At 31.0% G+C, this 12,367-nt stretch overlaps 1 protein-coding gene across 2 annotated transcripts in view; it reads left to right on the top strand.

Moving 5' to 3' along the window:
- The window catches only part of LOC106471431 (mitochondrial folate transporter/carrier-like), a 15,984-nt gene extending 4,247 nt beyond the window's left edge, over positions 1 to 11,737 (top strand). The window contains exons 3-8 of one of the 2 annotated variants that reach the window (XR_002613253.1): positions 2,407 to 2,495; positions 3,241 to 3,404; positions 5,117 to 5,230; positions 6,691 to 6,836; positions 8,360 to 9,753; positions 10,019 to 11,737. Coding sequence is in view for 1 of the 2 variants with exons in the window: in XM_013932033.2 (XP_013787487.1) it covers positions 2,407 to 2,495; positions 3,241 to 3,404; positions 5,117 to 5,230; positions 6,691 to 6,836; positions 8,360 to 8,483 (637 nt within the window). In the remaining variant the exon portion in view is untranslated. Of the gene's footprint in view, positions 1 to 2,406; positions 2,496 to 3,240; positions 3,405 to 5,116; positions 5,231 to 6,690; positions 6,837 to 8,359 lie in introns of both variants that reach the window. The other variant, XM_013932033.2, reaches the window with a different exon arrangement.
- Positions 11,738 to 12,367: the final 630 nt, after the last annotated feature.

The raw sequence follows: 12,367 nt of genomic DNA, 5'->3' as shown, positions 1-12,367 counted from the left end.
CAATCTGTTTTACAATTTTCTTCTTGTTTCTCCGATGTAGAATTCTGGGCAGTTATTGCATGTTATTTTGTAAATGACATTGGTATTGTGTGATTCTAAATAATTTTTGTTTAGTAACAATTTTAATTTAGGGCTGGATTTTGGAGAAAATTTGACGTTGACAGGAATATTGTGTTTAATGGCTAGTTTTGTCCAAGTGTGGATAATTCTGGAGATGGTTTCCGGGACAAAAGGTAAACTGCAGTGTAATGTACTGTTGTTGGGTTTGTTGGTATCAATTTTGTTTGTGAGTTGAGTTTTGTTGTGGGGAATGTTGGAGAGTTTTTCAACAATAGCTGGTGGTAATTTATTGGTGTGAATGAAGGAATGCTTTATGTGGTTGATTTATTTGTTTATGTAGTCTGTTGCACAGAGTCTTGTGGCTGTGTTTATGAGGTTTTTGAGTGTATTGACTTTTTGTGTGGTGTCATGAGTGGATTCCAGGGGATGTAGAGGCCGGTATGTGTGTGAATTTTGGTTTTAAACTGTGTGTCCAATCTAATAATGTTGGGGTTAAGAAAAAATAACTGTTTATTGTTTTCGTGTTCTATGGTAAATTTGATGTTGGAATGAATGGAATTTGTGTGTTCAAAGAAAGTTAGTGTGTGTTCTGTAGAAGTGAAACCAGCAAAAGTGTCATCGACATATCTACCAGTATAGTGGGGGATGAAGCACAGAATGTATGGCTTGTGTCTCAGTCTGGGTCATAAATATATTGGCAAGAATGGGCAAAACAGGATTGCCCATATTAAACCATCTATTTGAAGGAAATGTTCGTTGTTGAAAATGAAGTTGGTTTTAGTTGTAAATTCTAAGAGAGAAGCAAAAAGTGTGCTGGGGATGTGGATTAACTTGTTGGTGTCATTAATGTAGAGGTCAAGTGCAATATTACAAGCTTCATTGGCAGGGACTTCGGTGAAGAGTGACACAACATCAAAACTAGCCATTAAGGCTTTCAAATTTAGTTGGTCTAATGTATATTTGAAATTGAAGGCATCTTTAAAAAATGAGCCTGCAGATGTTACATATGATGTGAGAGCCCAGGCTATGTATTTGCCAAGGTTGTTCAACTACAACTGAGAAAGGAGCTTCATGATTTTAGGATGCTAGATTACTTGAGAGGTGGACAAGTTTGAATATATGGGTAATAGGAGTACCTTAGTGCTGAGAGAGTTGATCTAAAGTGTTAAAAATTATGGAGATTACTGCTTAGCTTATTTGTATTTTTGACTTTAAATGTATGAGTGGAAGGTACTGTTGTGTACATATCTGTATACCACAAACTGTGTACAGCAGATTCTGTATTCTATGCTACTAACGACAACATTGTAGTTAAGTTTAGGTTTTTACAAACTATAAGGTGATAGATTTTATTCGATGAATTACTTATAATTTAAAGGTTTTGGATTAGATTGCTTTGAATAATATATTACAAACAAGTATAATAAAATGTTAAAGTTTTTTAAAGATAAGTAGGGATTGATATATATGTAACTTAGCTAGCTATAATAATGTAGAAAGTTTTAATGCTACAAAAGATCTTGAAAAAAAAAAGTCAAAACTACAAAGACTGAATTACTTAAGATAAAGATTATTTCTATTTTGGCTCAGACTAACATAATTACAGTGATAGAGAGTAAGAATCTTGTGGAATGATTTGTCTGATAATGTGATATGCTCATTTATTTGAAATACTTTAATGTTATTGGGTATCTATATGAATGTGAAGTGCAGTATTTAGGTTGGAATAATGTTTTCTAAGGATTAGTACAAGCCATCCCTGTCTCTTTTCATCCATAAGGAATTTTTACTATGAGTATGAACTTCAAACTACATTGTGTTGTTGTGGTCAGGCTGATTTACCACCACCCGACCAAATCATACAAGGCTAACTATACTAAAAAGGTAGTATGAAGGTGATACTCACAGTAAAAATGATTTGTACAAGTCCTCACTGTCTCTTTTTCATCTATAAAAATTATTTATAGGTGAAAAGAGAAAGGGGGACTTTTACTTTTGGACAGTTCAGTTGGTAGAGTAATGGCCCTGTTAGCCAAAAGTCCTGGGTTCAAGCTCAAGTTCCACAATTTCTTTTCACTTACAATAATGTTTGGTAGAAAATTTATTTTCTCTGATAAATGATATGAATTAAAGAGGATGAATAAGCTAAATAACCTTCTTTCACCTTGTCATTCCTTGTTATTCAATTTTGGAATGATTTTGAACGATTGGATTTAATATTTCAATTAATAATAAAAATGTTAATTGTTACATAAACAATATAAGTAGCTTTGTGACCATGAACTATAATTTCCCATTATTCTGTCTGAGCTATGTTAAGCAATAACTTTCTCTTAACTTTCATAGCTATAATGCCATCAAAGCATGGATGTTAGAAGGAACTTCGAAAACCAATCTCGGACCTGGTAGACACATGTTGGCTGCAGCAGAAGCAGGTGGACAGAAACTATTCCTTTTGTTATATTTCTTAAAATTGTTTACATGATACAAAGTTTTGTAGCTGTTTTAAATTGCTATTCATGTACTTCATGTATTTGAGAAAGAGAAAGTAAAATATGCTATGAGATAAAAACAAATAACCTACAACCCAGAATTAGAAAATAAATTTTTTATTTTAAATAAAAAAAGTAAAGAGAATTGAAACTGTTGTTGAGAATCAGGTGGTCATTTAAAATAGTTTCTCTTTGATCCTGGGGTTAGGATTTTACTATACTGATGGAAATGTGGTGATTGGTAGATAAGCACAATTATTTAAAAGTTTTTCTAAAGTTTCATGATTTTTATTGCAGACTTCCCTCTCATTCAGAATACAAGAACATCCATTTTAAATAAACTTTCTTTTAACTTTATTATAAAACTTTGTTTTGCTGAGACTCCTGTGAAAGAGAACCCTTGAAAAAATCATCTATGTATTGTTTTTTTAGGGCTAAATTAACATTCCAAATAGCATCACACTACAGAATATTGACATTAAACACTATAACAGTTATAGTTTTCTTTTATTAAATTTGATAGTATGTATTGGTGATACATATCTTGCTAATGAAATAAACTCTGACAATTTGGTTCATAAAGAATGAGACTTCATACACATTTATTGTTTTACTCTTCAAAAAGGCTACTTATTAAATTATGAATACAAGTATGAGGAAATGTTATTATACATGTTTTTTTTTTCAGGTATTCTTACTTTAGCTATCACCAACCCAGTTTGGGTAGTCAAAACTCGCATGTGTCTTCAGTATGCAAACTTGGAGACCCTTTCACCTTCAAAACGTTATTCTGGGATGATAGATGCTTTAGTGAAAATTTATCGTTATGAGGGTTTTCGAGGCTTTTACAAGGTAAATTTGACAATTAAAATATTGTAAACTGTGAGTACAAGAAATAATAAATTATTAAAACAAAATGAATTTGAAAAGGGCTGTTACACCATACTTTCAAATAAAGAGAAGAAAACACCAAATGGAAAAGCACAAGACAGTAGACCACCAGTGGGTATTAATCAAAACAATGGCCAACAACTACTCAATCCTGCATTGACACCACTTATCAAAGACATGAAACATATTATTTGTCATGGTTTTGATATAAAATTAAAGTTTTAATTCTACAGTGTATTATTTGAAGTATGAAAACATTTTTTATTTTACTATGTAATACTTATAATTGTATTATCCTCATGTTTATTATATTGAAGTAATTGGTTTATCTTCTACATTAATCATAATTTCTATATGGTTAATAACTTTAATACCAGATGTCAGTTATTGTTATGATTGTTGCCCAGATACCTATTTTAAAGTAATGTTCAATAGAGAAATTAATTTGTATTGCTCAGTACATTATTGTCTGATGAAGGATCTGGTAAGAGGGCTAAAAGCTCGCTAATAAAAGAAAAGTATTTTAACATAGAGAAAAGTATAATTCTACATAAATTATGTTGTTATTGTTTAAAGAAAAGTATTTCATATATCACAGTACGAAGCTGAAAAATTATTACGGCTCCTAATAAAAATTTCTAGAAAGTTTTCAAGTTTCATGCTATAATAAACCATTTTGAAAATTCTTGAGCACCAAAAGAAACTTTCTTGAAGTTTCTCAAACATCACAATACAAACCTTCTAGAAGTTTTCCAAGTTTCACAGAACAAACCTTTTAGAAGTATTTCAAGTTTCACAATACAAACCTAGAAGGTTCTCAAGTTTCATGGCACAATCTTTATAGCAGGTTCTCAAGCTTGATGATGCAAATTTCTAGAAGGTTAAGCTTCATGGATCAGGTGTGACCTAGTGGTTATTGTGCTGGACTATAAAACAGAGAGTCTGTGGTTCATGTCCCATTGCCACAAAATTGATCTCTGTATTTTGGAGCTATAGGTGGTTAGAAAAATGACTGTCTGGCTCTACTACTTGATTTGAGTAGCCCAAGTGTTAATGGTGGATGCTGTTAATTAGCTATCTGCCTTTTCTTTACTCTATCAGTTCAAAACTAGAGACAACTATTGCAGATAGCCCTTGTGTAGCTTAGTTCAAATATTCAAAACAAACATAAGCTTTACAGTTTAGTCTTTCCAGAATTATCTGAAGTTTCACATTAACAACTTTCTGGAATGTTGTCAAGCTTTATTGAACAAATCTTTTAGGACATTCTCAATGTCTATAAATAAAACATTTTAAACAGTTTTTAAGCGAGTAAACTTGTTGTTTTTTGTTTTGTTTTTCAGAAATTTTACAGCTGGTAAAGCTGCCACAGAGTTTTAATTTGAAATACAGTTAACTCTCACTATTTTTTAACCCTTGAAGTAGATTATAATAGCATTTGCTTGTTATGAAATTATATGTTGTTCCTGGTAATATTTTGTGAAGATGTTTTGGAAATGAAATTATAACTTAGAAAGGGGAATGAGTGTGTTTAATTAGGGTTCTCAGTTGAAAAGCAGTTAGAACAAGTGCTTTAAGGTTTAGTTAAATCAGGCAACTAAACACAAGGCTATAATGTTATTTTCAGATAGCAACTTTGGTAAAAATGTGTAATTTTTTTGTATTTTTTTTAGGGTTTTATTCCTGGTGTGTTTGGGGTTTCTCATGGAGCTCTACAATTTATGGCATATGAAGAAATGAAGAAGTTGTATATTAACCACTATAACCTCATTCCTGATGCAAAACTGGTAAGGCATAAGGCTATTTTAAATTATTGTCTGTGCTTGTAATCTTTATATCAATCATAATAAAAGCTAGAATGGAATATATTTTTCATGAATTATGAACTATCATGTTCTGTTTTAGGACTGTTGAAAATTTTAATAAACCGAGTGCATTTTTTTTTAGATAATTATTCTCGGAACATCTACAACTTCTGTTGAGTGGAATAATGCTAAAAATTTCTCAATACTTGTGTATTTCTTCTCGGTACATTTAGCTCTTGTAGAGCTGCTTTTTCTGTTATTTAAATATCTTGCTAAAATAGTTAATAGTGTGAAACCTGAAAATATTGTTACTCTTTCAACTTTTATGCTTTGAATTCATTTTAGTATAACTTAAGTAGTTTTAGATTTGTTTTATTACTAATTTATAATATTTTGATTTTTTGATTCAAACAAAAAATTTTAACAGAATAGTTTTAAAACAGTGCTTTTATAGTTATTTTTTCTCTCTTGTACTATCTGTGCATATGTTATAAATCAATACATGTGGTAGGTTTATACCATTAAACCTGTTTGATCTCATTATTTCATATCATATTTTCATGATACTGTTTACATACATGGTCCTAATGATGTTGAGTAACCTTTTTGTGTTTCTTGCAACTTCTGTAAATTTCTGTAAGTGTGATTAAACTTTAGCAAGTATTCTCTTGTTAACCCTACATGCACAGGTAGGGATCAAAGTGTGTAACTCATGATTTTTTATATAGTGCCATGAAGCATGGTTTTACGTATTTGATGTTAGAGTTATCAACAATTAATTTTACCCTATACTGTTGATTTAGTGACAGTTTGTGGTAAATGATATTAAATACCAGATTGAATATTCAAGGATGCTGAAAAAAACTGTAGATATGCATTTCAGAGGCTCTAGAGGTTATGCAAATACAATATGCAAACTAGAAAGAACTAAAGTATTTTCATTCTTCACATGAACATCATCTTGCTCTCTAACTTGTCAGAGTTTTAGTCAAACTAGTGTCATGAATTTACAGACATATCTTGAATACAAATACCTTTGTAACTTATATGCTTTTTCATGTACAACGGACTTGTACATTTTACTAAAAGCTTGCCACATTTCCTGTAGATACACTAGTAAATTTGGAATTATGGTCAATCAATATTCCTTTTCCAATATGGGGTCATTCTATGGACTGACCCCGTACATGTTCAATTGAAGTTTGTAAAATAATGCTTCAGGCTTTACATACAGTATTGAATTTTTTCTATCTGCTCTTGTACTGCAAATGTGCTCTCATTCTCCGGTACAGATTTCTCCAATTTGTTTTCAATGCACTACTCTTTGCTTTTCACTACATATTCTGCTCATTCTTATTTAGAATAGTTAAAATTGATGTAAATGTTTTCTTATGGTCTTCAGAAATATCTTAATTAATGCTTATGTCTAATCCTTCCATAAGGGGGTCCTGGAATACCTGACCTTTGCTGCTGCCTCCAAGTTATTTGCTGCCTCAACAACCTATCCATACCAAGTAATACGAGCACGATTACAGGACCAACATAAAGAGTACAATGGTGTTGTTGATGTACTGAAAAAAACGTGGAGGTATTCATTTTAGCCAGATAAATTGTATGCCAGCAAGAATATATATTTTTAAAAAATTTTCATTTGCTTTCAAATACTTTGTATTGTATAAACTACATAGAAAAAAGTACAGGTATATGAAAATAAAATGTTTATTACTGTATATTTAAGTAATATTGATATTTATAAACATGGAATTATTTGGAAACATATTTACATTTAAAGAAAACAATTTGAACATTTATATATTTTTTTCAAACACACTTTGCAGGATTATAATCATATTGGTATATCTTTCTATATGTATGCATATTGAATATTAAGTTTTCAAGGAATAGATTTTAGAACTTGGTTTTTAATGGTAGATATTCAAAATTTGAGATTTTTCAAAAATATATTTGTGGATTATTATTGTTTGTATTTAACAGTATTTCTGTTATCTCATCTAACAGTAGACTTGTAAAAATTTTTCAGGTTATTCTTTGATTTACATGAGGGACACAAAAATGCAAAACCCTAGAACATGAGCTCTTTCAACAGGTGGGGCTTTCTTCATCAGATTATCCCTGATGAAGAAAGGTCCATCTTTCAAAAGTACTTGGGTTATAGGGTTTTATATTTTTGTGTTAAATTGAATTTTTTGAATGTTTTACTAACATCATGTAATTACATATAGGAAATACTGTAGCTCAGTTTAAGGCTAATTGTGGCTGCATTAAGCTTGCTATGCTTAGTCAATTTTATATTTTTTATCATACTGTAAAGTTGTATGAAATCTTTCCATAGCAGGAATTTTGAGAAGTTCACATTAAATTTTATCTCAATCTTCTACTTGGATATTGCTCCTTTAACTTCCTGCCTTACTTTCATCATCAGTGCATTTCATTTTGTTTGAAGGATGCAGATTCAGCCTGTGGTAGAACTATAAATTTTGGGGATGGCAAGCTCGGTTTGCATCCACATCATATCATAAAAGTATTCCCCGCATTTATAAGAGTGACAATCACTCCCTTAGTGTGGATGGAGGGTGCAGCTGACTGGCTGGCTTATATCTGGTCAGTAATTTAAAATTAGAGACAGTGGCAGATAGCCTTAGTAGCTTTACCATAAATGCAACATTCCAATACAAATACAAATTGTTTTATTTGAAATCATACATATATCTTTATATTTAAGTTGTATTGTTAAGTCACTTTTTCTTCCTTAGAATAAAGACAAAATCCATTTACAATCTAGATATCTATTTGTGACTTTGGGCATTACATGGAACAATGAAATCAATAATATAGCTTGAAAATAATTGCTCTTAGCACAAAACAAAAATACAGTAAAGATTAAGACAATGCCATGTGCAATCATGAGGTGATGTTCTTATTTCATCATAAGTCATGTGCTAAGCTCTCAAACACAAAAGAAAGAGTATTTTGACTGAAATAAGGTAAGATAAATGTTATTAAAAGTTTGGCTCTGCCCTTTGTATAAGAGTATCTGAAATAGTTTGTTTCTGAATCATATATTTTACTAATTTGTATTATATTTTCCAGATTTGAAGGAACTCGAGGTTTTTACAAGGGACTTCTACCAAGCTTATTGAGAGTTACGCCTGCAACTGCTATTACTTTTGTTGTTTATGAAAATGTCTCTCGGTTTCTTCTACATAAGAAATAGATTAACATAAAACTTGGTAGTTTGAATATAAGAAAAAGCTTCTAGAATTGTTTCTGCACTTTTATAATCAAACTACATGTTATTGAGCTTTATTGTATACATTTTCTCGGTTTTATTTTTGAGTTGAAACTCAGAAGAGATTTCCAAAAATTGTCTCACTTTTGATACAGTTGTATCTTTTGTATTTATCATCCTTCAAGATGCATGTATTTTGTTATTCAAACTTACCTAATCATAGTTTAAGGTGTTAGGTGAAACAATTTGTGAAAGTTTCCGGTGAATTTAATTTTGTATTGTTAGTTCTGTATGATGGACATGGAACTATTTCATTGTCTTTCTAATAATTCTCAAGTTGATTGAAATTTTAAGGTTGTATACTTTATAGAAACAGATATAAAATGGATTGTGTATAACTATCCTTAAAGTATTAAAAATTACTGTTAAAGTTATTTTAAATGATACTGAAATTCAAACACTTGGAACATTATCAAAACATTTAACAAAAGATAATTTTATTGTTTGTTATTATCTTCACTCAATTTAAGGAAGAGAAATAACTAAATGTTTTTTCTTAATAAAAAGACCTTTCTAATAAGTTTAAAAACTGACAGTGTGCATAAACCTTTAAACTTATTTTCGTTTTTCAGTACCACATTAAACTCTCAGTTTTATATGCAGAAAGTGATAGAAATAAACAAAAAGTCCTTGTGAAAATTTAATTGAAAATAAGCCTTTTTAATTTAACAGAAGTTTCCATTTGTAAAAGTGTAAAATTATATTACAGTAAACTAAACTATAATTACAAAGGAAAGAAAAAGGTAACAGAAAGGCTGATACACCTCATTGTAATAGTTAAGATTCCTAAAAGTCTTGTCCAAACATTTTACATTGCTTGTTCATTGTAAATTTCCTACTCACAAATGAATCCAGAGAAAAAGCAAATTCAACATATATTTATGATTAAAATTATGTATAGATGTTCTTGGCTGTAACAATATTTTACTGTCATTTATTGAGGGCTAATTGCATTTTATAAAAAATGATGTTCCATGCCTTATGCAGGCTTTGAAAGTACTACCTCCATTGTTGATCATAATGGGTCTTATTTGTGATTATGCAATATATCCTGTCACCATAATTTCCAGATTTCTGCAAAAAATGTTATTTTCCTGATGAGTTTACACAGGCCCTTCACTGTACACTGAAATTACTCCTAAGACAGATGAAAGGCACAAACATCCATCAACACTGCACTGGGAAGATTTTACAGGTATGTGATCAGTTTCTTTGGCTGTTTTTCTCATAAAACAGCTTTTGATTTCAAGATGTGAATGGAACCTTGTGAACTTCTTGACTCGTAAGGTTTTATCATCTTCAAATTCTTGTATTTTGTACTGAAAGATATGTGTAGCTTTCTTGCAGTAGTTTTTATTAATCGGAAGAATCTTTTTCCCATCCACAGCAATTGCTTTATGAATAAGAGCATTACTTCACATTGAGTTGGTGTTTGTTTTCAAAGCCTTTTGCTTCCTTAGATACTCTGCAAGGTTTTCTGCTTTCATGAAGGACATTGAAGACTCCTATCTTTAAAGTGTTGTTTAACATTCTTGCTTTATGAACACTCTTCCACGGAAAGGGTTGTGAAATGTATCCAGCTGTATGCACCTGTCACAGTGTTGCATTAATGAATGGTCTGATTCTGTTGTGAACCAAATGTAAACGTGCTAAGCACATTGCACTTGTCACCGTGGCTTGCATCTGCAGAAAAGACCACTGCATTTACATATTTAAGTCATTCTTATATTGTGTGGTTAATTGGGCCATTGTTTACCAGAAATTTCCAAAATTAACACAGCTTTCTAAAAAATTATCCTAAATTTCTGAGATAAATGTTTGATTTTAATGGGAGTTTCTTAAATGTCGTGAATTTTTTAAACTTCAATTTTAAAAAAATAGAGCAACATAAATTATTATGAAACTAAGATTAAGTTTTCTCTGTGTCCATTTGTGCAAGTGCAACTATGCATGTGTTGAAATTTGTTTAGTTTCTCCATTTTTATGAAGATACTATTATAAGCTTATGTTAAAGAATTTTCAAAAAAGATGTGTCCCTGTAGTTGGAGGTAATTTATTCTGTTCTGTCTGTTTATCACATTATAAGACCATTTCATTTAAATGCTCTAGAAGACTAAAAAAGTGCCAGTGAAGCAATGATTAACAGTGGCTGCATAGCAAAATGAAAATACACTTAACAGTAATGGTTTTATATATTAATATTGTTTTCAATAGTTAGATTTACTAATATCAGGTAGGCTTATATTCAGAATTTCTGAAAGTTAAAGTTGTGGTAATTTGTTTTTCCAGAAAACACTGGCCCTAGTTATTAACTTTTTATGTTACTTTTAAACTATGAAAATCTTTATTTCTAAAGTCTATTGTGTAATCTAAAATCTAAGCACTGGTAATAGATATATATTAAATCTTTGCAATATTTTTTAATAAATGTTACTGTTAAGCCTGACTAAAGTTATATAAAAGGTAAAAAAACTAATTTAAAAATTTCTATTTACATATAATTTAATATTAGCAACATTATGTTATGCTGTTTACTCCTGGCTAATTTCACATACATTTGTCTAACGATGAGATTTTACAAAACTTGTCTGGACATTATGGAGTCATGATGTGTATGTGTGTGAGTAAAACATCCTAGAGAGTTTTAAGTTTTGAAATGTAAATGATTTGAAGTAGTATATGATTGAGAGCTTCTCAAAACATTATATAAATTAAAAACTGAATGGTTTGGAGGACATATCAGGATACTTAGATATACCTAAATGAATTATTGAGTGTACAAAATGATTATGTGGTTGTGTTTTACCATCATTATTTGATGTAAGAAATGTGTCATGTACTTGTGACTCTCAAACAGTATCATCCTTTTGTAAACGAACTCGTATAAGCTGTTATGAACCACGCTTACATGTGTGTAAGATGTTAAAAAACACTGTCTTCTGAGACAATAACTCTCCTCCTCACACACATCAGCTATCTTCTTCACACATCTACTAAAGAGATATGCATACCACTATCCTTGAGATAACTCCCACCTAATTTCATGTGAATTGTGGCACTGCATGATGACATCGTCATGCAATATAGCCCACCAGTAATTAGAAGGCAATATGTCTCCCTGTATACCAACTCCCCCGATACATTTGCACTGTGAATCTTCATTATTTTCCTTGACACTATAGAACACAGACATGTTTCAATTTGTGTGGTATCTGAAACTTGTGTTTCACTGTATTCATTACGAATTTACAATTCAATGCGACTTGCACTAGTTCTTATGTGAGTGGAAATGTTCCTCACATAGAACATACTACAACTGTGGCTTCTGGAAGTTTGTTAAATGTGAAAAACATGGCAATCATAGTTCAATAAGTTGTGGGATCTATCATGTTGCATGGACCTTCAGCTACCATCCCTTCTACTGGTGTACCTTCCCATCACTTCGAACCTGAGACTGAAGAGGGCAAATTTTATTGCCGTTTTTACTCTCCTAGGTTTGCTTTAGGAACCACATTGCCTGTTGAGGAAAACTTTCAAGCTTCCACAAATTTCCAAGACTTTATTTCTCAGGTAGTGTTCTTTCTCTGTTTCCAGTGTCTTATGATTTTTTCATGTTCCCTACTCCATAACCCTAATTGTCACAATTATTTAGTATTTCCTCCCTCTCCTAACATAGCACTACATGCCAATTCCTTTCTTGACCAACTTTGTACCCAAAGTCTTATGCCTTGCCTTGCTCATTTAACTGACTTTTATGTTTCAGCATATAGCCATTCCACTTTTCTATTTCTTGATTCCAAGTCCTTAGA

Source organism: Limulus polyphemus, unplaced genomic scaffold, assembly GCF_000517525.1.
Source record: "Limulus polyphemus unplaced genomic scaffold, Limulus_polyphemus-2.1.2 Scaffold4620, whole genome shotgun sequence".
In the NCBI taxonomy this organism is placed as follows: domain Eukaryota; kingdom Metazoa; phylum Arthropoda; class Merostomata; order Xiphosura; family Limulidae; genus Limulus; species Limulus polyphemus.
This window is presented reverse-complemented; position numbering and strand designations above follow the sequence as displayed.